General features: G+C 39.2%; 1 protein-coding gene across 6 annotated transcripts in view; it reads right to left on the bottom strand.

Moving 5' to 3' along the window:
* atp11b (ATPase phospholipid transporting 11B) overlaps positions 1 to 27,648 on the bottom strand; it is a 51,609-nt gene that overhangs the window by 9,945 nt on the left and 14,016 nt on the right. For 2 of the 6 annotated variants that reach the window (XM_081383830.1, XM_081383831.1), the window contains exons 7-29: positions 27,293 to 27,396; positions 27,159 to 27,206; positions 26,901 to 26,965; positions 26,518 to 26,599; positions 26,286 to 26,436; positions 24,850 to 25,047; positions 24,608 to 24,766; positions 23,725 to 23,900; positions 23,510 to 23,578; positions 23,333 to 23,406; positions 23,152 to 23,255; positions 20,907 to 21,088; positions 17,880 to 18,083; positions 16,585 to 16,738; positions 16,340 to 16,442; positions 13,140 to 13,285; positions 12,995 to 13,054; positions 12,677 to 12,804; positions 11,622 to 11,760; positions 9,446 to 9,511; positions 9,266 to 9,369; positions 7,327 to 7,492; positions 382 to 509 (exon numbers count right to left, since the gene is read on the bottom strand). In XM_081383830.1, the coding sequence (XP_081239956.1) occupies positions 382 to 509; positions 7,327 to 7,492; positions 9,266 to 9,369; positions 9,446 to 9,511; positions 11,622 to 11,760; positions 12,677 to 12,804; positions 12,995 to 13,054; positions 13,140 to 13,285; positions 16,340 to 16,442; positions 16,585 to 16,738; positions 17,880 to 18,083; positions 20,907 to 21,088; positions 23,152 to 23,255; positions 23,333 to 23,406; positions 23,510 to 23,578; positions 23,725 to 23,900; positions 24,608 to 24,766; positions 24,850 to 25,047; positions 26,286 to 26,436; positions 26,518 to 26,599; positions 26,901 to 26,965; positions 27,159 to 27,206; positions 27,293 to 27,396 (2,810 nt within the window). Of the gene's footprint in view, positions 1 to 381; positions 510 to 3,716; positions 3,803 to 7,326; positions 7,493 to 9,265; positions 9,370 to 9,445; positions 9,512 to 11,621; positions 11,761 to 12,676; positions 12,805 to 12,994; positions 13,055 to 13,139; positions 13,286 to 16,339; positions 16,443 to 16,584; positions 16,739 to 17,879; positions 18,084 to 20,906; positions 21,089 to 23,151; positions 23,256 to 23,332; positions 23,407 to 23,509; positions 23,579 to 23,724; positions 23,901 to 24,607; positions 24,767 to 24,849; positions 25,048 to 26,285; positions 26,437 to 26,517; positions 26,600 to 26,900; positions 26,966 to 27,158; positions 27,207 to 27,292; positions 27,397 to 27,648 lie in introns of all 6 variants that reach the window. The other 4 variants (XM_081383833.1, XM_081383832.1, XR_014031462.1 and 1 more) reach the window with 3 other exon arrangements.

The following is a 27,648-nucleotide window of genomic DNA, read 5'->3' as shown; positions in this document are numbered from 1 at the left end:
ATTATTATAACAATAAAGAAAGCATTAGTGGATCACACAGAGCTGTCATTCATGGAAAAACAGCAGCTCATTCAATCAATGACTTATAAAGTTGATGAAAACACTAACAAGTGATTGCTAACACAAAACAAAGTCACAATGATGGAGATGAAGAAGATGATTATAAAGACATGCACACATGAGGCACTTGAGATTAGATTAGTCCATTGAACGGATGGTAATGTAACAGACAAAGGTCTAAGACTCATGCCAGCGCTCAGTGCCACCCAGAGCAGCCCTCGCTCCTGGTTACATCACGGGGAGAACGAGTGTGCCATGACCCCGCACACATACACACACACACACACACACACACACACAGTCGGGTGGGTGTAGCTCTACCTAGGGGAAGGGTGGGGCTGACCCAGAGGCGGAGGAAAAGCAGCGATCAGTGGCCGATTGTCCTCGCCTCTGCTCCCGATTTCAGCAGAGTCATATTCTGAGCTGACTGAAACCTTATCCGCTTCCATCTGGAGGGACAAAACAACGCGGTAAGTCTCCCGAACGGATGAAAACAGAAGAAAGGTGAACGAGCATGAAACCGCCCCACGTCCACTGCAAGTCGAAGGCTCCGTCGAGAAACCTAGTGACCTGCACTTCAAGGGCACTTTCTAAGGCAGCATCATCATCTTTACGGAGAGAGCAAACAGAGAAGTGTTTGAATACGCTGAATGATTTGGGAATAATGATGTCAAGATAAACATCTAAAGCTATTCCCGCTGCCTAGCAAACAAACCAACCCTGAGGAACTGCTTCCCAACAGACTCTTTTTTTATGGATTTTTTATCATTTTAAAGTGCAGGTTTGTACAAAAATGGTCCAGTAGACATCAGTACCTCATCCATCGTGGATCAGCAGTTTTTCTTTGCTCCTTAATTATGAATTTCCGCCCACATACAGAACATTGCCAAACCAAGAGTCTTGCTATTGGTCGGTTTGAAGCAAATTTACATGTCAAAGTTCACCAAACTTGCACCTGACATTAAATACACATTTATTGTCCATATAATGCAATATTCTTCACCGCGCAGATTCCCATTGAACTGACTGATCTCGGTAAATGTGGCCACAAATTTATGCTTAGTGCCAACAGCCCCTTTCACACACACAGTTTTACTGGTAAATTACCAGTTACAGATTATGTGTGAACAGGACCTTTTCAAATATATTGGAAAATTGGTTTCTGCAATTTACCAGTGAGGGAAGTTGTCCCATTACCACTAAATCACCGGTATATACGCTGTGTGAGTGCAGATTTACGGTATTCTGCACGTACGAGGTCAGAGAACGCGCTGACGTAAGAAGTGATTTGGGCCAATCAGAAGCCTTTGAAAGAGCAACGGCTCCAGCTTTGGAGCTGATGTGTGATGACCTGTTACCGGTAAAAATCCAGAACGCGGTTGCTTTTTTTGTGCATTTTTGAATTCTACGGTAATTTACCGGGATTGCTGTATGAAAGACGCTACTGTCGTAGCAACATGCTAACCTGACAGTCGACTGAAAACAACTGTGAGCCGACTCGCCTCAGTTACAGTTATTTCAGTTACACTGATAATAACAAATAAAGGTTCTTTATTGGAACCTGGATTCATTTGGAACGTTTGGAACTCTTCCGTTCCACAAAAGGCTCTACATTTACATTTAGTCATTTAGCAGACGCTTTTGTCCAAAGTGACTTACAATTTAGGACTAAATTGGATCAGGACTTTAGATCAGGAGTTTTCAAACTGGGTCACAGATGGGAAAAGGTGGGTCTCTTGGCTGCAGATAAATTAGAATTAAACAGAAATCGTGATATTGCTTAGTGCGACTTTCGAATCGCAAAGGCCGCAATTGAATTATTTAAATCTGCGCTGCGTGTTTTGAAGCTCGCACATGCGCAGCGAATGGCCAAGAGGCTCGGTCCGCATTATTAATGATATTCACTCCAATCACTGCGCTGTATTCTGTGTTGTACCGGAGAATTCATATTTCACGAAAGGCTGTTTCACTGCAGTTGTCTTTCAGAGATGTATAGTGTGTTGTTTTCACTCGTTCGTGTGCATTTGGCTACCGACCAACACTCAAGGAAACTGTCTGTAAAAAGCATTCACGTTTCACGAACACATGCGAAACGAGCATGAGAGTGTTTTCTGCGCTGAACACCGAGTTTAATAAGAAACTGTGGGGAATTTTGATTAAGATTAAGTTTATAGTAATGCAAATTGTTTTCTAATCTCAAATATTGTGGTCGCCCTAGAAAAAAAAAAAAACTATACCAAAATGTATTTAAAATACATGTATTTCATACTACACATACTACAAATCAATTAATATATTTACTGACATATCGGCTTGAGACTTACTGATATAAATATTATAATTTAAGTTTATTTGGAGTCCTTTTTTATTAAACAACGCACATTTCTTAATATTAAGCCTAAAATGTGTTATATCATCACTATTAATAAAGGACTGTATGATCACTGTATAATATCAGTCCTTAAATGCAAGATATGTAAAGCGTTATATCTAAAGTATACTTGCAATAGTTCCACTTTAGCACAATCAAATATACTCAGCACTGTTTCTGGATAACTAAAGTGCATTAAGCAATTTAACAGTATACCAGTTTAGTATACTAATAGTACAAGTGCAGGGTATTTATATTAAATACATAAATATCTAAATGTATTTGTAGTATAGACCTTATGCGCCAGAGAAACGAGGGCGCCGCCATCTTTAGAATATTGTCTTTTAACTTCCGTTTTTGCGGTCGCTCTGTATATTTCTATGGCATTGCTGTCCATGAGTAATTAGCTTTTTAAGTGGATATACTTAATGTAAAGTTAACGAAAGTTATCATGAGGACTGTAATGTTTAAAGCAGATGTCTCAACAAATGTCAGTCGACCGGGAAGATTTTAAAACAAGCCGTTCATTAATAAACACGCAAAACGCTGTGAAAATACAGACCGGAAGTCAAAAGACAACGAGCGCAGCGCTGAAAAGGGGCGGGGCTACATAAGGTCTATACTTCGCATTAAATAAATGTATTTCAAATACATGTTGGTATCTTTACTTTTCACTAGGGGGATCTTGAGAGAGATTATACTTTTCTTGGAGGGTCCTGGAATGGACAACTTTGGGAACCCGTGCTTTAGATTATTAAAATGTTCTTCACACAAAGTTCTTCTTAGATTTGTTCACCGAAAGAAACCCAAAAAGCCACATCTCGATTTAGGAGGGTATGATGCTGCCTTAGAAGGTTCGCCTGGAAGTACACAAAAAGACACTAGGTTTTGAAACAAAGAGGGAAATTTAAAAGAAGCCCAACAACATGAAAGTTGGAATGTTTAAAAGCAGTCAAATTCAGATTTGTTTTAAATGATGTCTTGCTGTAGCTGGACTGGAGCTCATTTCTCTGCTCGTTGGTAGAGAGTAACAATACAATCGGTTTGGGAGCATGCAGTCCAGGAAAACATTTCTTTTCTCATACGCTGGTGTACAAAGAGCAGTGAGCTCAAGCCCGTGCTGCACGAGGAAGCTTGCGTCTGTGTTAAACCGGGCCTACAGACTCATGCACTTGCAGGGTAGCGGGTTACGCATGCAGGGTGACTTGTTTATCTCACGCTCCTCTTCGAATGCTTGTTAGTTTTTCCTGCCGCATGCAGTGTGAGAGTGTCTCTCCTACTCTACCTAATCTTGCCCAGCTGATTCTTGGCTCTGGACAGAGGCTGAAGTGCGATGAAGTCGTCACCTATAGCCACGCGGTTGGTGTACATCTACAGAACACACACAGAGGGTCAGTGAAGAGAAGGAAGAGTCACATGTGCAGTTATACACTCCACGATGCACCCACCACACACATTCAGAAAGGAGAAAGACAGGAAACAGGAAGCAAGTGGTCGACGCAGAGAGAGAGAGAATGCACTGAGGGCGATCGGGTGTCATCCGCAGGGCAGCTTGTGCTGACGGCACACACCCGCACCGCAGAAACACTTCAGTTACCGGCTCACACAGGGAAGTAGGAGAAGTGTCAATGGAAGGATTAAAAGAGAGAAAGAAAACGGTTTAATTTCCCTGGCAGAGGGTGAGACACGAGTTAAACGTATTTTCACCTCTCGCACTCTCCTACACAAATAACGGCAAAAAACTGCAAAAATAAATAATACAAAGCCGATATATGGCATAAGCCTCATTTTTTGGCTCATTCGGCACAAATGCAAACAGGGCTCGACATTGAGCTCGTCATGTGCTCATACTCACGACAAGTAAATCGCTCATTCGCTTGCCCGAAAAAAAAAAAAAAAAAAAAAAAATGGTGTTGTTGTAAATATAATTTATTCTGAAGCAATATTTCCTATCACTTGACGTATTTAAATATGCATATTTGTGATATTTACCCGAAGGGCTTTTTTTTTTTACTTTTAAAATGTTTTTTTTTTTTTTTCCTTAAATGTATGCTTTATCTTTCATTTCAAATTCTTAAATGTGATCAATAACTTCAGTTAGAATAATATAAAGGGCTGTTACAAATAAAATTAAATCATTTACACTGAAAAATCACAACTGCATTTTTTTTTTTTTATTTTAAATATATATATTTTTAAATATACAAATAAGAAATGTTGGAAAGAATGACACTTTTAAACATGAAACCAAACTGACACCTCTTTGAGTCATTCATTCAAACATTTTGTTCAAACGGCTGATTCGTTCAGGAATGAGTCAGTTGTTTATGAATGAGTCATTGAATCTTCGACCGTTTTGTTCAAAACACTGAATCATTCAGTAATAAAAACAGTGTGTAAAATAAAAGTGTTGCTTTGAGATCTGCGTTTCTGCTGTGATCTTTGTTTGGAACTATTTTCACTGCGGAAACAGAACAAAAACAGTCAATGTGTCTAAAACGTAAGTGACATTAATAATAGCAGCTTGTTATTGTACTTTTGTGTCACATTTTCAATCGTGATGTATTCAGGAAAACAGCACTCTTGATTGTACATTATGCATATTGTCATACACCAATCGCCACTTCCACTAAATGTAATAAAATCAGAATCATTCTCGGGTTTTGGTGATTCTAGTTATTGTTTTGTTATTGACGTTTTAATCAGGCTAATTGTTGCTTGCTTTCTTTCACTCGCCTCTTCAAAAAATCCACTTGTTTTGGTGAAGCGTTAAAGTCGAGCCCAAATATTTCCATATTGGCATTTGGTTGCTATCTGCATTATTTATTTTGTTTAACCTTTAAACTTAAACCTGAGTTTGAAACACAACTAACTGCCAGTGTAACTCCGTCACAGCCCTATGCAAAACAGTAACCTAAAGACATATAGGAATTAGACCCTAAAATCTATGAACTTAAAGCCATAGGTTCATTACATAAATGTATTTAACTTCCCTGATATATTAGCTAGTCCACACTGCTTGGTTTAAACGGGTAGCAGCGTCTTGTTCAGCTTCGGAGTGTTTGCTGTTTGCAGTTTCTCATACATAACAGAAATGAAAGCGCATAATCAGAGAGTTTGTGCCTTCAATGTACCTCAAGCGAAATCGCAGAATGAACAGGTGTGCTGTCATCTCTAATTCAATTGGACAAACCAAAACGTTTTTGAGTTTGCTTAGGTGGTTCAGCTTTGTGCAGGCTGTTAAACTCCTTCAAGCTGTCATTGATGTGTGACGATTAACATTTAATAGGTGTGTCTCTGGGGCTTCACCTTCTTTGACGAGGTTCAATTCTTTCGATCAGTCCGTTGAGGTCGAACACGAGTAAAACCACGAATATACTGGACCAAAGGATCAGTCCGTTTGCAAACACTTTTGTTCACCCCTGATTGAAGAACAAAGTGTTTATCGGGGCCTTTGTAGTGGCGCCAGAATAATGTAGCAGACTGGAACCCAGGAGGCCACATGCCATTGTTATTAATACGGTAGATCCTTTTCCTATTTAGCACCAAAACTCTGGAACAGTCTTCCTACCATTGTCCGGGAAGCAGACACACTCTGTCAGTTCAAAGCCAGATTAAAGACACATCTCTTTGACCTAGCTTTCACATAATACATTAAAGACTTCTATAATTTAATGTTAGGCTGCATAGATTAGGTCAGCCGGAACCGGGAACACTTCCCATAAATCCTGATGTACTCGTTACATCATGAGAAGAATGGCATCTACGCTAATTTTAGTGTCTGTGTTTATCCCAAGGTTTTTCCTGCAGCCTGCCGGATCCAGGCCGTATCCAGATCTGATGAAGGACCTTCGCCTGGACCGATGACAACGCAGTGCTGAAGTGCCAACTAGTCTCTCCCTATGGAGGATCCCACTACCGCTCTACAGATAAGGCGTTGTCGGGAAAATTCGTCTTGCGGTCCTACCCCAAAGCAACAAATAAAATAAAATTCCTTATCAAAATTCATAAGGAAAGACAAGTATTTTGTTTAGGCTTGGCTTGTAGGGAATTCCAAACCTGCGTATATTCTAACGCACATAACTATAGAACCCATTCTAAATGCGCATGTGAACGCCATCAGCGTTTCTCACAGGTTCGCGTTTAAAGTCTGTGTAGAGAGAATGGTGTCGTCTTAGCGGCCCCTAATTTAATAACAAATGATCATTGCGACGGAAGCAAATCAATCAAAATTAACTTTAGATGGAAAATAACTTAACTCTGCTGTAAAGCCGAAACAATCTCTGTTACCTTAAATTATACGCTTATCTCTGTAAAGCTGCTTTGAGACAATCTACATTGTTAAAAGCGCTATATAAATGAAGATGACTTGACTTGACTTAATAACTGTTAGTATTAAACTTTTTTAAATAATGGTGTACATGTTCTAAAGAACATTTGTTTTTGCTAAATTAATCATGGAATATCACTGGAATTGGTAAGGACTACAAAAATGTTGGTATGCTGACAATCGTAGCATAATGAGGAATTATTATGTCACGTAAATGAGGAACTTTAACATCTTGTCAGTGAGGAAGTTTTTTTTTTCTTTTTTACAGAAAGTAACCAATAAAAATACACATGACGCCACAACCTGCCGTTATCTATTCTCATAATTCAACCAGACAAGAAGCATTGCCCTTCCAGAGTCCAGACATACGCAGAGGATCCGTAATATTTGTAATGCTGTCCTGATGCCGTATGTCTGAGTGAGTTCAAGTGAAGGTGAGTTGAAGCTGCTGGTGAGAACTCATGCGGTGACGTGAGCCACATGCTTCATCAGTGTCCACTTAGAAAAGCATAAATGTTGGCCTCTCTCTCTCCATCTGAATCGGTGTTTGCAGTGTGACGCTCACCTGAGATTTCTGCGTGCTGGTTGGGTGCAGGTGCCTGTAAAAGACTTTCTTGATGACATCAGGAAACAGGCAGGTGATGATGATGATGATGATGGCGAACCAGGCCGAGCCGCTGGACAGCAGCTGAACAAAGACGAAGTACATGTCCTGTGTGTGAAGGAACGGCCTAACGGAGGGGGAACACATCTCCAGTTAGTTGAAACCAACTAGTGCGGTCAAATATCCAATGGTTTCAGAGGCAGAGCCAAATATTGAGCACAACATCTCGACTAAAATCCTAAGTACATTGATGCTGCTCATGTGGGACCGGATCCAATGTAAGAGCAAACCGTTTTTTACCAGCAATTCAATAAACACTGTTTAGAAGGGAAAACAAATCTATTTGGACATTGTTCCTGACTTCCACTTTCTCACACAGGACAAAAATAAAACCCAGTAACCAGAGACTTGAATCGTTCTAGATTGCGGCGCAAGGATTTGAAGCAAAATCTTTCATAACAAAAAAATCTACGATTTCAGAATGACTATACATGTCAAAATCTTGTGCATGAACGGCATGGTTTTAAAACAGAGTGTAAAGTTACAAGATCAACTTTTAAAAACTCGTTTCGAGACCCTGCACTCATTTCCATGCCACTGCGCTACGTCCCGTAAAAAAAATCTGTAAAAAACTAGTTCTGTACTAGTTCAGTCGACAGGTTTCAACAAACTGTCATTAGGCCTGTTTCTATTACAGATTTGCGCAAAACTTTTGCGTTTTTTTTCTAAATGTCGACAAAAAACTATTGCGAAATGACGGTTTCTATTAACCGATGTTATGCGACTAAAACTTAATTTTTTCCTCTCGCGATAAGTCATTCCAAAAACCATTGCAGTTTTGCAAAATAATTCTTTTTCGAATTGCCTGAAAAACCTCCTTTTTTACGATAAATGGGAGTTTTTGTGAAAATTACGTGTTTCCATTAAGCGTATTTTCAATTCGCAATTTCAATTTGCGCAATTTGAAGGGTAATGGAAATGCGGCTATTGATTCAAAGTTGAATAATTAGTGGTAAACCGATATATATAGCCAAGGCATACGTATATATTGACCGATATTTGCCATTTTTAGCGCAATTTTCCCCCGGAAATTGCGCTTGTTAACTCATGATTTCTGTTCTGTGCGTCTGTGCGCACCAATCTTGCACTTCTATCTACTCCTCAACCAGACCACCTAGAGACTTCGGGTTTTCGGCATTATGTTAAGGAAGGTCTAATCTCGGGAACGCACAAAAAAAATCCAGGAAAAGATTTACTATCTCTTAGTGTTGTGATCCCATGAGGTGAGAAAATTGCGCTAAAACACTCACCGAGTTTTTATTACTTGTTTAAAGTATCGCACCATTGGTTTTCCGCTTGGCCGATGTGTCGTAAACGGGACTTTAATTTTAAGGCGAAGCAGACTTTTATTTTGACAGCGTCTGAGCACCAATTCATCTTTACTTTGCCATCTCTGTTTAACAGTTCTGTCAAATAACTCATTAGATAGCCGGTACCATCTGATCAGCATCGACCATCAAAGAATCAATATCGGTCGACCATTATTTATAACTGTTCACAATTTACAAATTTAATTAAACAGATACATTTAAAAAATGTAGAAGATCGAAGGGATTTGTGTGGTGTACACGACCAGTTACGATGCAAGGTTGTAACCGCATATTAAGGATTGGGGATAATAACTCATATTTGTTGACCACTAATCTGAATAATGGGAGACCCATAATTTCTATGATGATTATAATACTTTGGACATGAAGTTGGAAAACATAAAAGTTCATTGATTAACCTTTTCAAATGAAACAAACAAAAATAAAAGCACAAAATTAGAAATAAATGCCACCATTTCATGAGAACAACCTTCTGTAGGCATTATGGGAAAACACCAGCAATACTGTACCAGATGATGCCGCCGTAAAACAAGGAGAAGATGAAGTAGAAGGCGATGGAGCCCCATGTGACGAAGTGGTTCATCCACGTCCAGAAGTGTGTCTCCAAGGCCAGCTGTGAACAGAACGGTGCACATGAAGCCCACGGCTCGTTTACAAACCCATCGATGTGGCTTTCACCTGTGACTTACCTTCAGCGTTACCGTAATAACCATCACAGTGAAGACTAAAGTGCCAAACGTCCAGTTTCCGAACATCTGCAAGAAACAAACACATATTTAAAGAGCGTATCAAAAGATTAGCCTTTTGATGATGTTGTTGCGAATTAGGGTGGGACAAAATATCGATAGGCCGACATATCGTTGTCGTTCTCCGTGCGATGCGATAATCGATACTTAGGCTGATAGACGCGTCAAAGATGTCTATTTACAACATATTTTGGAAGCGCTGATCATTGTAGCCAATCACAGACATATCTGATGAGCGCGTGAACCCAATGGCCAATCAGAGGCGTTTAAGAATCTGCTCAACGGCGCTCAAAATGCTAGAGGGAAATGCTGGTACCATCACATTTTTAAAATACCCAAGTCTGTACCTTTTAACAAAACTATTCACAGGTTTATTTTTAAGGAAGCTGGTAAACACTGAAATGTACCAGGTTTATATAAAACAAGTTGATAAGCAGTTAAATGTGTCAGTTTAAACACAAAAATATAAAAGTATAAGCATAAAATGTTTAATTTACTTAAAATGCTTTTAAATTTGATTTACTTTTTGTGCTTTTTTCTAACAGTTCGGACTTGAATAAAGAGAAAATCTGCACTTTACCTTTTCACAGGCATTTTGTTTCCACAGTTAGACAGATATCATGATGTATCATTATAGGATCGTCTAGCAATATAGCGATTATCGCAGAATTGCTGTATCGTAGGGATGCAACGATACCCTCATGTCAGGACAATAGTGACACCAGAGTAAAAATATTCATGATTCTGAAGCTTAAAATACAGGATTATTTTAGACGAATATGCTTTCACTATCTATTGAAAATAATGTAGGCCCATATTTACTAGAAACATCAGACATTTGGCATTATCAGGACCCACAAATATTCCCCCATTGCATTATTATACATTATATTCAACATTATAAATAGCCTGGGAAAACCCTGACGAACTTCTGGCAAATTTGAGATTTGCTCTGCAAGTCCGTCTGGCCAAGAGCCCATTCAAGCCCATTTCCAATGTTTCCAAATCGAGGCGCCAATCACAAACGTTGAGGCGGGCTTTACACGATGACGATCGCTCTGATTGGTTTAAGGTCTATCCAATTGCGCCCAGAGGCATTTGAGCGACGTCCATTCCCTTTGGAAATGGCCTGTGAATGAACCTTCCCCAGACCCACTCTCAGTTACGACTGAGAAGGGGGTCTGGTGTCAACCATGCTACATTATATATAGTAATTTAATGTAGTACTGACATTAAAACTCTGTAAACTTGATTTTTTTCACCTCACACAGTAATTTTTAATTTGGGTGAACTATCCACAATACATATCGTCACTATCCACAATACATATTGTTACATTTTTGTATTGCGGTATATTGTTACACCCCTACTGTATCGTGATTGTGAGCCCTGTGTTTCCCACCCCAGTGAGACTCTGCAAACTAAATATCTGGAGGCCATAAATTCCTCCAAAATGAAACATGTGATGAACCCTGCTCAATCGCTTTATATCAGAGAGATTCCGGCTTGTCGGAAGCCATTTGCTGTCATGCAAAAGGCGAGTGAGGCAGCGCTTCCAAAGCTTGTCGTAATAGAGGATGGCAGTGTATCAAAAGAACACAGATCAGAGCCACTCGTGCTAAAACAAACCACAGAGACAGCTGGTCATTAGGAAAGACACATGCATCAACTGGAATCCACTCAACTCTTACCAGTTGCCTGTTAGCTCGCAAAATCTGAGAGCATGCACAGCAGGAAAGAGAAAGAGAGAAGCAGAAAAAGAGAGAGAATATGGATAAGTAGTAAAAGCCCACATCCACTGACACCTAACAGTGTGGTACAAATGTGCCAGATAATGGCGTAATCAGTTTGAGGATTGATGCTTTGTGTCTGTAAGCTGGAGTTAATCAATAGTCACTAAGGCCAAGTAAGGGTTATTAACGTTTAAGTGCATTCATTATCTTAAGCCCTTCGAGCTGAATAATTCAGATAGCATCTCGGAGATCTATACATGACGCTTTGTGGAGGATTTCAAAGACTTTCATGCTAGCAAAAATGAGAGTAGAGCCACAGACACACATGAGCTGGGATGACAGAAGAGGAGGAGAGGAGGAGATAAAGCCGGAGAGATCAAGCTGACCTGTCCGTTCCCCATCAGCGTGGTGTCTTCTCCCATCAGGATGTAGGAGCCGAAGAAGAAGACGAAGGCGTGGCAGAAGCCCAGGAAGGTCCAGTACAAAAAGGTTTTGAAGGAAAGCTGGGAATTTTTGCTGATGTCTCTGATGAAGGGAAAATTACAGTCAACATTCAATTAAAACCAACCCTAATTTACTGCACAAAAGGAGCTGGTACTTTTCTCAGTGCTATTATTGCCAAAGTAAAACTACTAAAATGTTTTTTGTTAATAGAAATAAAGCTGAAATAAAATATAAATAGAAGAAAAACAAACAAAAACATAAAACCGGCTCAAAACCGTGTTATTTTATTATCATAATTTTTTAGTGTCATTGAAAAACTTACCTTTTTGGTTAATATTTTGAATTCAATTTTATTTTTTATATGTCCTGATCTCATTTAAATTTTTGTTTAAGTTTTAGAAATGTGTGTTTTTGAAATTTTATTAGTTTAAAAATAAATATCTATAGTTTTTTATTAAGTTTGAGTTATTTTAGTGTTTCAACCTGAACTAAACAAAAATGAGGTAATGTTGCTGAACAACTAGCTGAAAAAAAAGAAAAAAAAAAGGTTTTTATTCTTCATTTCATTTCAGTTGATGTTGCTTTGTTCAAGTAATGATTTCTTTTAATTAACAATAACCCTGGTACTAAATTTACTTAATTTAATTTACATCTATATGCCATTTTAATCAGAGTACTGACTAAACCGACAGAATATGATGAAATATTGAACAAAACTGGAACTGCCCTGAGAGCTTAGGTTTAATCTATTTGATTTTATAATTGTATGCACTTTATTTTAAAACAAATTTTTGTTAAGAGCCAGTTTTGTTCTTGTAAAACAATACGAAACGGTGCCGTTTGGTTTAAATTGACTCATTGCACCATGTCATGGACTGATTTTAAAATCTGGTGTTCACTAATCGTTTACCCAAACTGAAAATAGCAGTGTTTTGGTATTATTTTGGTAATATATCAAATCAGATTTTATTTCCGTCAGCGACGTGTGCTGGTGTACCTGTAAAGTGCTGGTTTGCTCTGCAGAACGTGTGGATGCACCAGCTGCTCAAACAGACTGTACACCAGTATGGGCAGAGAGGTGAAGCAGATATTATACAGCGTCAGATACACGCTGTCATAAAGAGTCTGCGAGAACAAGAGAGCAGGAGAAATCACACACTGATCACACCTCAAAAGGTCTCCAGACTTAACCAATACACTCACACACTGTCATTTTTGACCAGGAACACAGAAGGTGTTACAGGGTTTTAAACACAGCACACGAGTTAAGGACTGTACAACACTGACATACGACATGACATCAGGACACACTTACTTGCTGTGAGAACAAACAGAAGAACTGGTATAAAAACTGGGGAGTGATAAAGCACACATTCTACAAGAAAAGAAAACAAAGACCATTATGAGAACGCAAATCTCTGGAAAGCAACACAAAAGGCTTCCACTCTGAGAAAACGTACCTTGTAGAAAAAGTATTGCACAAGGGTTGCTATTCTAACGTAGTAGAAATGGCCGTGTACAAGCAGCAATTTGGAGAGGAACTTGAACCTCGCGATTGCATAGTCGCTGTTTCTCACGGCCTGTCTTCCTTCTTTGCCCATGATTCCTGTACAGAGTTAATTCAGTTAGCTTCATTGATATTCCCGCAATTACCCCCACAAGTGGTTAAAGTGGTTCACCCAAAAATGAAAATTAGCCCGTGATTTACTCACCCTCAAGCCATCCTAGGTGTATATGACTTTCAGACGAACACAATCTGAGTTATATTAAAAAAAATGTCCTGGCTTTATAATGGCAGTGAATGGACGTTTCTGTTTTGAAGTCCATCAAAGTGCATCTATCCATGATAAAAAAGCATCTATCCATGATAAAAGTGCATCTATCCTCATAAAAGTGCATCTATCCATGATAAAAGTGCATCTATCCATGATAAAAGTGCATCTATCCATCATAAAAGTGCATCTATCCACCATAAAAGTGCATCTGTCCATGATTAGTGCATCTATCCATCATAAAAGTGCATCTATCCATCATAAAAGTGCATCTATCCATCATAAAAGTGCATCTGTCCATGATTAGTGCATCTATCCAACATAAAAGTGCATCTATCCATGATAAAAGTGCATCTATCCATGATAAAAGTGCATCTATCCACCATAAAAGTGCATCTATCCAACATAAAAGTGCATCTATCCATGATAAAAGTGCATCTATCCATGATAAAAGTGCATCTATCCACCATAAAAGTGCATCTATCCAACATAAAAGGGCATCTATCCAACATAAAAGTGCATCTATCCACCATAAAAGTGCATCTGTCCATGATTAGTGCATCTATCCATGATAAAAGTGCATCTATCCATGATAAAAGTGCATCTATCCATGATAAAAGTGCATCTGTCCATGATTAGTGCATCTATCCATCATAAAAGTGCATCTATCCTAGGGGTGGGAATCTTTTACCATCTCACGATTCGATTCGATTCCGATTCTTGAGGCCACGATTCGATTCAAAATCGATTTTCGATTCAAAAAGATTTTCGATTCAAAACAATTCGATTTTATTCATAATTTCTAATCAGGTTTCTGATCATGATCTACTCTCATCTGCTTTGCTATACAGAATGACAAACATAATGACAGACATTAAAGTGTCTTTTTCACATTTATTAAGTTCAATTCTCAGGGAAGTGCCTTTTATCAAAAACATTGAAAAAATGTTTTTACTTGGTACTTTTAAAGCAAAGTATTTATGATGACCCATAACGAACTTACTTCTAATACTTCCTATATTAATTTTATTAATAAAACAAATGGAAGTGATTTGGCAAGTCAACTGTAAGGTTACATTTGCCAGCATATGTCCCAACATTGCTGAGAACCAACAGGGAAATAAATGTGTGCTTGTACTAGCAGCGTACTTGTAGTAAATTAATACAAACTTCAGCATATTCTGAATCTCTAGCATAGTAGCATTTAATAATAGACTTCTAACCAACATCCTCTTGTTATTTCCAATTAGCAATATAATCCTTCATACAAAAAAAAAAAAAACATTTTGCTGTAGCAAATTCACAAACAGTTTTCTTTCAAAAATATAGAATTATGTACCAGAAGCTATCATAACGTATAATGCTTGTGGACTTATGCATATTCTGAATAATTAGTAACATACAAAGTCGCTCTTGACTTATAGTACACAACTAAATAATAAAGAGTTATGACTTGAAATGTTTGCTGTATACCACAATCAAAAACAGCTTATACAAAGAAAGTGAATGAACATCTGCAGAGAGTAACTTACAGTCAAAATGTAACTTTTTGTGACTGGCATTGCACATTTGGCGCTTAGCCATCATGCGTCCGTTATGTGCGCGTCTCTGTTATGTGCACGCCACAGACTGTCCGCGCACGTGCACGTCTGCTTCAGAGTTCCGCCTTTTGCGTTCCGTCAATGTTACGTTATTAGAATTTTTTTTTTTTTAGAAAATCGATTTTTGACATTTGTGAATCGATTCAGAATCGTCCACGTCCCGAACCGCGATTCATCTAAGAATCGATTTTTTCCCCCACCCCTAATCTATCCATCATAAAAGTGCATCTATCATCATAAAAGTGCATCTATCCACCATAAAAGTGCATCTATCCAACATAAAAGTGCATCTATCCATCATAAAAGTGCATCTATCCACCATAAAAGTGCATCTATCCAACATAAAAGTGCATCTATCCATGATTAAAGTGCATCTATCCACCATAAAAGTGCATCTATCCACCATAAAAGTGCATCTGTCCATGATTAGTGCATCTATCCATCATAAAAGTGCATCTATCCATCATAAAAGTGCATCTATCCACCATAAAAGTGCATCTATCCACCATAAAAGTGCATCTGTCCATGATTAGTGCATCTATCCATCATAAAAGTGCATCTATCCATCATAAAAGTGCATCTATCCATGATAAAAGTGCATCTATCCAACATAAAAGTGCATCTATCCACCATAAAAGAGCATCTATCCAACATAAGTGCATCTATCCAACATAAAAGTGCATCTATCCATCATAAAAGTGCATCTATCCACCATAAAAGTGCATCTATCCATCATAAAAGTGCATCTATCCATCATAAAAGTGCATCTATCCATCATAAAAGTGCATCTATCCATGATTAAAGTGCATCTATCCAACATAAAAGTGCATCTATCCAACATAAAAGTGCATCTATCATCATAAAAGTGCATCTATCCACCATAAAAGTGCATCTATCCATCATAAAAGTGCATCTATCCACCATAAAAGTGCATCTATCCATCATAAAAGTGCATCTATCCATCATAAAAGTGCATCTATCCATCATAAAAGTGCATCTATCCATCATAAAAGTGCATCTATCCATCATAAAAGTGCATCTATCCATCATAAAAGTGCATCTATCCATGATTAAAGTGCATCTATCCATGATTAAAGTGCATCTATCCATGATTAAAGTGCTCCTCAGCTCCTAAATAAAGGCCCTCTGAAGTGGAGCCATGCATTTTCTTACATGACTGAAATAAGTATGTCATATACACCTAGGATGGCTTTAGGGTGAGTAAATCATGGGCTAATTTTCATTTTTGGGTGAACTATCCCTGTAAGTTCCTGTTCGGGCACCTACCGATACCAACGTGAGCCTCTTGGATCATGCTGACATCATTGGCTCCATCTCCGATGGCTAATGTAATGGGCTTCTCTGGGGAAGTCTTCAACAGTCTCACCACCTGCCAAACACACAGTGGCCTTTAACACCAGTGCTATGAAAACAACAGGGTAGTGTGGGGCAATATAGCGTATAAGTGTGCGTGACCTCTGGCCTGAAACCTGAACACACACACACACACACGAAGGGGTAAAGTAACTCACCTTGGCTTTCTGGAGAGGAGCCATTCTGCAGCAGAGCACCGCTGAGCAGTTCTTACACACATCCATGAAGAGTTTCTCATGTTCCCGCAGAGCCAGAGAAAGACTCGCCCCGTCCACCACCAGCCCGTGCTGGATCACATGATCCTCTTTGATCCTGGACAAACACAGGGACATCATCACACCCATCTCAAACACACCAGCTTAACATTTCTCCATCAACAACACATGAGTTCAGAGCTTTTTCTAAGCCTTAAAATGGACACATTTTGGCATCCTGGCCAAATTTGCCCCTTGGCCTTTGTCCATCATGGCCTTCTAATCATCCCCATATACTGATTGGCTTCATCACGGTCTCCTCTCCACCAGTAAGCTGGTGTGTGGTGGGCGTTCTGGCGCAATATGGCTGCCGTCGCATCATCCAGGTGGATGCTGCACATTGGTGGTGGTTGAGGAGATTCCCCCATCTATGTAAAGCGCTTTGAGTGCCGAGAAAAGCGCTATATAAATGTAATGAATTATTATTATTATTATTATTATTTTCACTTGCCCTGACGAATTAACAAATTAAATTGGGTTACACTTTCTTTTACAGTGTCCTTGTTACATATGTTACATGTACTTACCATAGTAATAATAGTTAATTATGCATAATTACATGCAGTTAACCCTCAACTAAACCCTAATCCTACCCTAACCCTAGAGTAAGTACATGTCGTTAATTAATATTACTCAGTACTTAAATATATAATTACACTGTAACATCATCTTAAAATAAAGTGTAACCTAATAGTAAAAGTTTTCGTTGTTTTTTTGAGAGTGCAGGCCTTATTGGCCACTATACGTGACCCTGGATCACAAAACCAGTCACAAGTCGCACAGGTTTATTTGTGGCAATAGTCAACAATACATTATATGGGTCAAAATTATCGAATTTTCTTTCATGCCAAACATCATGAGGATATTAAGTAAAGATCATGTTCCATGAAGATATTTTGTAAATTTCCTACCGTAAATATATATATAAAAAAATTTGTGAGTGAATGCAGCACAATCGTGAACATAAATGGACAACTTTAAAGGTGATCTTCTCAATGTTTCGATTTTTTTGCACCTTCAGATTCCAGATTTTCAAATAGTTGTATCTCGACCAAATATATATCCTAACAAACCATACATCAATGGAAAGCTTATTTATTCAGCTTTCAGATGATATATACATCTCAATTTAAAAAAATGGACCCTTGTGACTGGTTTTGTGGTCCAGGGTCACATATGGCACGAGTGATGTGCCGTACCTCCTGGCGAGCCTGCGGAGCTGCTCGGCGCACTCGTTGTCTGATTTCTGCTGCACGAGCTCCAGGATGTTCATGGTGCGGTGGAAATGACCACAGGAGAGGCTCACGCTGACCGCCGTCTCGTGCTTGTCACCGGTCAACACCCACACCTTGATCCCAGCCAATCGCAGCGCTTCAATCGTCTCCTGGACCTTGTCCTGCAGCCTGCATACACACACACAACCACAATTAAAAGCACTATAGTGTGATGCTGTGGTGAAGACATGTGACTTTAAACTGCTGGATTAGTTTTGAATTCAGTTGTTTTATATATATGCATAAATGTCTATATAGTGTTTTATTAAGTTATATTTTAATTGAGTAAGTTTAAGTTATTTTAGTACTGCACCTTGAATCAAATGAAAATCAGAAATGTTAGACTAGCAGAAATAAAATAAGTTTCAATTGTTAAAATATTTTATTTCAGTTAATATTTATTTAATTTCAATTAATGAAAATTGATCAGATTAAAATGAGCAAATAATACCGTTTTACGTAACATTTTTTTTAAAATAAACTTTCGCACAAACATTAAACAACAGAACAATAATATATATATATATATATAAATATATAAATTATAATATATAATTTATATTTGAATACATTTTAGGAACCATTTATTTTTAACCAAAAAATATTATTTTATTTATTATTACATATTTATATATTATCAAATATTTACTCTTAAAGTTACTTTTTTGTGTTAATAACCAATAACATGAAATAAAGACACTGTTTTCAGATAATTATTAACTACTTTGCTTTTTAAAACCTTTTTGCACTAATGCTTAACCAGGGAAAACTAAATCACTAAACAATAAGGTAATTACAGTGGTACACCAAATACCCAGAGTCTTCAGGCATCTGGTAAATGTGTAAATTTATATATACACACACACATATACACATATCTGAAAAACAGTGTAGATTCAAATCCTTTTTATGTTATTTAATAAAATATTATAGAATGATTCCTTTAATATGGGGTTTCTTAAGAAGAAGTCAATGAACATGTCTGACACCATATTTATAGAATAATTCTTTAAGACAACGATATTCATTTGTGTTCATTATACAAAAAAACAACAAGAACATGTCTGAGTCATCATGCTAAAAAAATGAATATTCACTGCAATGAACACAAAATACCAAATCTAGGATTAATCTGAATAAGCACGAGTGTCAAAGCCGCCCACTTCCTTCTCGGGTTCAGTGATCTAGATCTCATTTAGAAAACATTAAATACATTAAGTACAAGTGTTGGCTTTGCTCTAGAGACAGCAAGGCTTGCTGTTTTCCCTGAGGCCCGATTAAACCCTGGACACACAGAAACAGCTGATCCCTGTCAAAGCCAAGCTCAAGCCATCCCGATCTCTACAGGCGTAACGTGTGAGAAGTGCCTTGCTGATGACAACGCTCACAATCAGGCTCAGCTTGTCACACGAATCCGCCATGTTGACCAACAGAAAGCTTGGTTTCAAAGTGACTTCTGTGACTTCTGGCAGTTCTTGCTACTGTCCCCTTCAGACCTGTATATGTACACTGTTGTTACGCCTGGATAACCTTCACCAGCCCTAGTTCACACTGGTGTTCATCTGGGTCGGTTGAGAGACTCGAGAGTCTGTTTGTGTTTTCTCCACAGAAAAACATGACTGTGCTTTAGGATAACTGCATCAGCTCATTAGCTTTCTGCTGGTCAAAGCGGGGAATGAATCTTTCGAAACTCACCAATCTTTTGAAACCAAAAATTTACGATTTTCTGGATTTCTATTGAAACAACTGGATTTTGCCGGCAAAAATGTCACTGTGACCTTCAGACAGAAAGCTGTTGGGGCAAAACTGATGATATCTGGCAGAAATACCTCGTGGACATCAGAGTATTTTATAGGATATACAGTTATAAAGTCCATTTTGGATACATAAAGAGATGATCTCACAGCTATAGCTGTAAATTATAGAGGGAAAATGATCATGAAAGTTGGCACTGCAGTAAATAAAAAAGCAATACTTAGCGTTTTGCTAAATCCTACATTTAGCTAATACAGTTCCTCCGTGATGAATACAGTGAAGCGGATCACATGACCTGTCAGACGTGTGTGAGGATCATGATGCTCATTAAGTAGACTCTGGAGGATGTGTATGTGCCTCTGCGGTTTAATAGTTTTAATGGCTTGTCAAAAGGCTCATGGGAATCCCAACGCCGGTCATTCCAGATAAGTTCCCGTGTCCCTGCATGCCTTCCTCAGAGTCTGAATGATGCAGTTGGCATGTAGACACAGATTGATGGCTGACCTTAAGTCCACAGAGAGCAGTGTGAGTCACAGCGACATGTCAAACCGCATTACCAGCCGCCGCCGCACACTGGCTCACCGCAGACTCCTGTTCCCGACGCAGGACAGGCCGTCCAATCGTCAGGAGCGAGTGTCGGAAGAGTGTAAACGCATCACACCGCTGTCACTATCACACGGACTGTTCACCATTCACTGTCACACAGACTACAATGCTCACTTTCAGCGCTGTCAAAATAAAAGTCCCGCTTCTGACACTAGCAGGGGAAACAGGAAAACGTATCAGCTAATGGCTAATGTCGTTCGACCGCTAGCATTACACCGTCTACGCTGAGCCATAACAGCTTGAGACAAATCCATAGTGTTGTCAGAATGGAGCATTTAAGCCTTTTTAGGACCTTTAAAGACCTTCACGAATAAAATGTTTGAACAGCGAGATCTGAAGTAGCATTCAAACCTTAAAATGACCACAAACAACTTTACAGTTCAAATAATACAGGTTTTGACAAAAGCAGTTTTCTAAAATTATAAATCTCACTTTTAGCCTTTAAATAATAAAAAAAGGGTTTAGTCAAAAGTATTGATTATATTGATGTTCATGTAAAGTATGATTTATAACCTCATCTGACCAGCATGAATTTGCTTGTACATATGAGACATCAGTCTCCACCTCATTCGTGTGTGTGTGCTGACTCACTTGTCCTCCACCCCAGTCGCTCCCAGCAGCTCCAGGTCTTTCTCGATGAAGTTGAAGACCTCCACCAGTCGCTCCTCTCTCTGCTGCAGAGCCGTCCTGGCCTCATGGATGCGCCGGTCCACTTCCCGATACTCATCCGCACTGAAGTGTCTGCAGGCCACCACTAATGTCCGCAAACCCTTCTGCAAAAGTCACGCAGCATGAACATAATTTAGTGCGCTGGCAAAAGTTTCATGAAAACTTCTCCATTTTACTAATTTGTGTCCAAACAGAGGATAAAATCCGCTAAATTATACACACAATAACGTAATACGAAAAGTTGATGCAAAGGAGAACGGACAGCGAACTGCTGGCCAAGACGCTGCTTAGAAGCCACAATCTTGAGATCCACATCCATAATTAAGTTAATGCTTTTAAGCACAGTCATTGGGAGCATTCAGCGCATGGAGGAGCATTTCAATGAGGCTGTTGTGTCTGAAACATCCCATGAGTCTCAATACAATCCTGTGAGACTGCCCAGTGTGTGTGTGTGTGTGCTACCATGTGACAGACAGTGGTGATGTGGGTCTGCAGACACTCTCATGGGTGTAGCTGATAACGAGGACACCAAACTGAGCTAATTAACTGCACCGCTCTCATCAACATCACTTGAATTAGAAAAGCTGACCTCAGACCAGACCTCGAAACTCCAAATAAACTTTTAAGCGCTGTGATGAAAGTGGTGCTCGCACACCCATGCTTGAGGGAGGAGGCTCGGGCATTCTGAGATGATCGCTAGTGTGTCTCTAGGTAGTTCAGCCCAAATCTCGATGATATTCTGGGGACGGAATCACTAAACATTATTAAGAATACATTTCTTTCTTAAAGGCACAGTGTGTAAGTTTCGCCGCTACAGGCCTCTTATTCTAAACAATAACACAGGCGTAGCTTGATGACGCAGTGAATGAGTGTGGATTTAAAGCGTAACTCTCGTCAGAATGCAACCTAGGGTCTTTTTGTGAATTTCCCCGAGGCAAACTTTCGTTTAAAAGCATAATTAGGATGGAAACGGCACTTTTAAGTTTGACCATATTTTCATTTTCGGTCAAATTGCCTTGTGAATGGGAGTGCTTGGGGCACGACTATGATAGCATCAAAAATCACTATTTTTAAAACACTAAGAAGGCTCGACACAACATGAAACTGTGCTGGAAGTGTCACCAGGGGCTCTACACATGAACTCCAGCACTGAGAACATTGTGTGTGTGCACAGAGTTTACTAAAGAGAAAGATTACTAAATGGATTGCAATTCATTTTAAAACATTGTGGTGGAGAAAATGCTGCATTACTGTTACTAAATAAAGTAAAGTTAAAGTTACTCTTTCTGATTATGTTATTTTAGCCTCTTGACAAAATAGTGTTGTCTCTGAGACATGGTACAAACATGGTACAAACATGGTACTCGCGGTAAATCAAGAAAACAAAAGATTCAAACAATCAGACTAACTGTGTTGAGCTACATAATGATTAGTTTTCTGTCAATAAAGAATCCAAACAGTTGCTCACCTGTCTAACAAAACACATAATATATTAAAGCGTCTTTGTTTTTCCGTGGTTTCTCTGGAAGTTAAACCAGAAATCGAGGGTAACGCGGATCTGATGTCATTGACAGGCGACGCGATGACACGGGCCGTTACACTGGTTAAAATAGCTCAATTCTATATTGTTGGAAACATTCGGGATGATGCAAGTACACAAGTCAACAAAATATATAACATTTTTCTAGTGGTTTGTGGATATTATAATCCAAAAGTCGTACATATTGTGCCTTTACTTATTTTCTGACTTGTTTTTGGGAATACCAAAAATATTTCTTAAGAATGATACTAAAATAACACCGTTCTAGAGAGAGTGCAAATGAATGAAACAGGCTCTTTAAAGTAACTCCAGTCAAGCCAATCACAACGAAAACTGTGTGAATACTATTATTCACTATTATTAGTCTAAAATAGTCTTTTTAGGAGTTTTTCATTAAGTTTCCCAGTGGATTTTGGTCAAGAAATGCTAATCAATCAGATCCCACACCTGTCATTCTGATCTAAACATACCACACTTCTCCACAAGTCTGAAAATCCATTGACGAGGACGAGTTGTACACTGAAGTTTGTCCATTTGACCACTTATGAGCAACAGTGACACTTTGCAAGCATCACCATCTAGACTGAGCTAGAAAGCAAGAATGAGAGCATGGACTAGAGCGCTCACCAGAGCAAACTCATCCACGTGGACTCGGGTCTTGTCGATCTCGCCGCTCTTGGCGTAGGGGAGGATGGCTGATTCGGCTCCCTTTGTAAACAGCACCTTTTCACCTGATGAGAGACGGCACATCATTAGGCAAGTCTGCGGTTCGCTGATGAACAGCGCATGCGTGTTCAGAGGCACATGCCTGAGGGCGTCTGCAGAATCACGCTCATCCTCCTGCGGTCCGCGTCAAACTCCAGGACGTGGAGGAGCTTGTACCTGCGTGAGGAACGACAGCTGTTCAAAACACAACTCTAAACAACCTTAGATATCCGCCTCCCATTTAGCGGCCTAAAATGAACGTTACTATAGTTAGACGTACTTCTCTGCTTTTCCAAATGTTTTAATCTCCATGATTTCTCCATGGCTTCCTATGAATGTGACACCCATCCTGCAGTCAAAAACATAATTTAAAGGAATTGTTCACACACACACAAAGTTTTTCAAACAGTGATATATAAAATATTTCAAATATTTCAACAGTTAGGGTCAAAAGTGTGTGTGTGGCAGTCGGTGAGATGGACACTGTGATCTCACCTCTTGGTGGCTTCCACTAGTGCTTTCTCATCAGGAGAGGAGGCATAATACTCCATCTGAGGCGAGAAGCCATTGGCGTGTGAGAATGGGTCTCCCGGCCCATCTGTCTGATCATAACTGATCTGCACCGTGTGACACAGTGAGACGGCTTTCAGGAACAACTCCTCTTCCCTGTTCTGAAATGTACACACACACACAGATAGAGATACAGCTTAAAACATGATTGGTTGAAGAATGTGATCACTGCAATGCTTAACATTTCTCAAGAAAATCTGTCACATTTCATCTAAATAATCTAAATGCAATCTAAATTGCAAGCAGCAATTATCAGGGTTCAAGCGCTTTAAGTACATTTAATTTACTAAGGAAATATATGTTTTTAAAGCTTTTATAGCCCCACTTATGGCCCGATCTCCATAAAAGTTTGCGTGCTGCTTTAGACTCATGTGTCGCATGTGCGGTGTTTTCCTCTAGGAATGATGGGCTTTTGGGCACACTTGGCCACGCCCCCAGCAAATACTGACTAATCTGCGATCACATCATCCAAACTTCATTAAGCATTCTGAGGATACCTGCCAAACTTCATGAATTTCCAATGCTATAAATAAATCTTAAACTCCTAATAGTGCAACTGTGACTTAAACACAGGTGTAGCAAAACACAAGGTTCTTTTGCTATTTTGGTAATGTCTTTCAATTGTGCTTTGACCCAGATAATTGCTGCTTGTGGCTATAATTAATAAAAAGATAATTTTTTACTTCACTACAGTGAAAATTAATTGGAATATTTTTTTTAAATGAGCTAATCTTAAATTAAAGGTGAAGTTTGTAATTTCTGCGCCACTATCCTCACCAACAGAACTGTATCAGACATGAAGACATACCAAAGAAGGCACCGATCCGTCTGGGGAATCTTCTGTCATTCCTTCAGGCACGAGCTTCCCGTTGATCTCCTGGTATTTGATACCGTTGATGGAGCACTCCCTAAACTGCATCTCGTTCTCAGTGAGGGTTCCCGTTTTGTCCGTGAAAACATACTCCACCTGCGGGCGCAACATTAGTATAGTTTCATTCATCTCAGGCAGAACTACAGCTGGCCAAACAGTTCTCACACACACACACACACCTGGCCCAGCTCCTCATTGAGGTCTGACGTGTTGACCTGAGCCTTCTGGTCACTCTCTTCATGGTATAGATCCAAGTCCCAAACGATGAAGAAAGAGCCCAGAAACTTCTGCAGCTCGACAGTCACGTACAGCGAGATTGGGATTATGAAGTTGTACAACACCAGGAACGCCAGGAAGTCAGAAATAAATTTCAAAATCTGTGAGGAGAAAAATAGCCACCAAACTTGAATAAAGCCTTCTAGTTTGGGGCCATCAAAGAGCCGCCAGGTGCCACATATGCTAAAGCGTAATTCTTCAAATGTAATAACAGAGAATGTCTAATAAGGGGAGAAGTTCCCCTCTCAGTAAACTTCCGGCTTCTGAACTGGACGAGTGCAGAGTGAATGGAGGTCTATGGTGCCATACACATCAAAATCCACTTTTCTCAGGATATAATTTTTTGTCTAGTAATTTGAATGTTGTATTCGAAAGGAGATGCAAAGAAATTACACATTGCTGGGTGTTAGATTTTTTAGAGTCACGTATTTGCTTTAAAAAGTCTTTTAAAATGTCAATGACGTCATACACATGTACAACCAGAGATACTGCTTTACGGCAATCCTTCAGTCACTTTGGTGCTTTCGCGCTCTGCACTTTCTTTCCTCTCGAGGCGTCGACAACACAGCTGACACAGGCAAACACACGTGCTAGAAGAGTTTTTGTTTTGTTGTTTTAAAAGACCATCAAGCGGGATCTCTGGTCGTAATCAGTCCTTCACTGACCAATCAGCGTTCATTAGCAGAATGCTAGCGTGTTATGGGCAACAACAACTCAACCTGTAAGAAATCGAAAGTACTCGTTCATTCAACTTTCGACCTATAACCCATGTTGAACTTGCAAAACCTACAATCAAATCTGAAATTTATCAACGGCAATCGGGTGAAAGAGACAAATTTAGCCGTCTAGCCCCATAGACTCCCATTCATTCTGCACTCATGGGCGATCGCCCCCAGTGGAACTCTGGTGGAACTACAACCACAATTCGGTACAATAGGACTTAATAGGGAGTGGCCAGGCTCTCCGTAGACGGCTCTGGTAATAACTAGGGCTGTCAACGTTAACGCATGCAATACATTTATGTTCAGTTTATCGGTTTATCGCAGCATCAGTTTTTTTCTGTCATCCTTTGGCTAGAGTTAGTCAGTAGATGTATTAGTATCAGTGACATTGGCCTTCATTCATAAAAATATGCCATTAAACAAGTAATTAAAATATACTGTCTTTATGTTGTCTACATTCATTTGGAGATTAACTGTGAAATTATTACATTATAAAATATATAAAAAACATAAGTGTTTTTAAATGCGATTAAACACTAATCATTTTTTAATTGATTGGCAGCACTAGTACTAATATAACCATCATAAGCCAAGTGTAAAGACTTTATTAAAGTGACCTGGCTGCTGTTTCTCTCCTGATCAGTCTTGCGATTGTAAAACGGCTCGTTCCACTTGTCCTCGGCCTGCCAGGCGTACTTCAAGATCGTGCTGAGGATGGCTTCAAACAGCAGAATGCCCAAGTAGATGATGAGAAACGTGTTCATGGATCTGCACAAGAGACACGAGAGAGACGATGTAGGCATAACAGAGCATCACTGAACTGCAGAGGGGGAGCATGGGAGCGCATACTTCTCTACCGCAGATCTCTTCTGGGATTTGCACTTGTAGTTCAGAGCCATCTTGGCCTCCATGCCCGTGTACACCGCCACACCTGTGATGCCAGACCAGTTACACTCCAGCATCAAAGCAAATTACAGCATACATGCAAATATTAACTCCCCCTATCCTTACTCCTCTTAAATGTTCACCCACTCATAGAGAGGGCAGGAGGTTGAGAACTGAGGCCAATTAATGATATCAGCAGAAAAGGAAAAAGTTCACAATTTTGATGTAAGAATACAAACACTTTTTTGTGGTGTAAGTCGCAAACATATATTATGAAAGTAAATATGATCCATTTTGAATCCATGTCGACTCTAAATGTCCTAAGTTGGAAAGAAACAATGCCGTACCAAATATTTCTTTGGTGTTTTTTAATCTTGCTCCTCGAAGCAGGAGGTTTTCTGGTCCTAAAGGTCTGAAAAGATTAACAAAAAATAATAATAATAAATAAATAACCCAAATACTTAATAAAAAACATATTTAAAAAGAAATCACTATTTTTAATTAGATTATAAATAAATATTTTTACATTTAATAGATATTTAAATACATTTGTGTTGAGCCTTTCTATCATCCAGTGAAAAGCGTGCTGATCTCAGATGTCTTACCTGACTATCTCCTCTCCTTGTTGGGTTACTGTTATTCTCCCGACAAACCTGATAAGCGAGAATGTGCTGTGTCAGCACTTATACAATCAAATGTGGATGAGTATGAGTGTGAAGCTGTGTGTGAGTGGTGTCACCTGTATAAATCAGCTTCCGGCTGCTGGCACTCCACCACGGCCTGCAGAGACTCGAGCCGCGACACCGACTGAGACACAGCCGTCTCTGGCACCGCATAATGGGTCTGCACATCAGCAGATCCAGCGTTAGATCACACACACACACACACACACACACACACATGCTATACTACTGTAGCTGGACAGCAGGCACAGAAGTTACAATCATCCTAAGAATTAATATTTTATAATGAATATATAATATAGTGCATTTATTTAGCAGAATGCTCTTCTCTTGAGTTATTCTTTCTAGCGAAGTAATACGTTTATGACTTTCCTGAGGTAAATGTGACGTTGAGTGATAAGTTTACAAGCTG

Source organism: Scardinius erythrophthalmus, assembly GCF_964197995.2.
Source record: "Scardinius erythrophthalmus genome assembly, chromosome: 14".
In the NCBI taxonomy this organism is placed as follows: domain Eukaryota; kingdom Metazoa; phylum Chordata; class Actinopteri; order Cypriniformes; family Leuciscidae; genus Scardinius; species Scardinius erythrophthalmus.
This window is presented reverse-complemented; position numbering and strand designations above follow the sequence as displayed.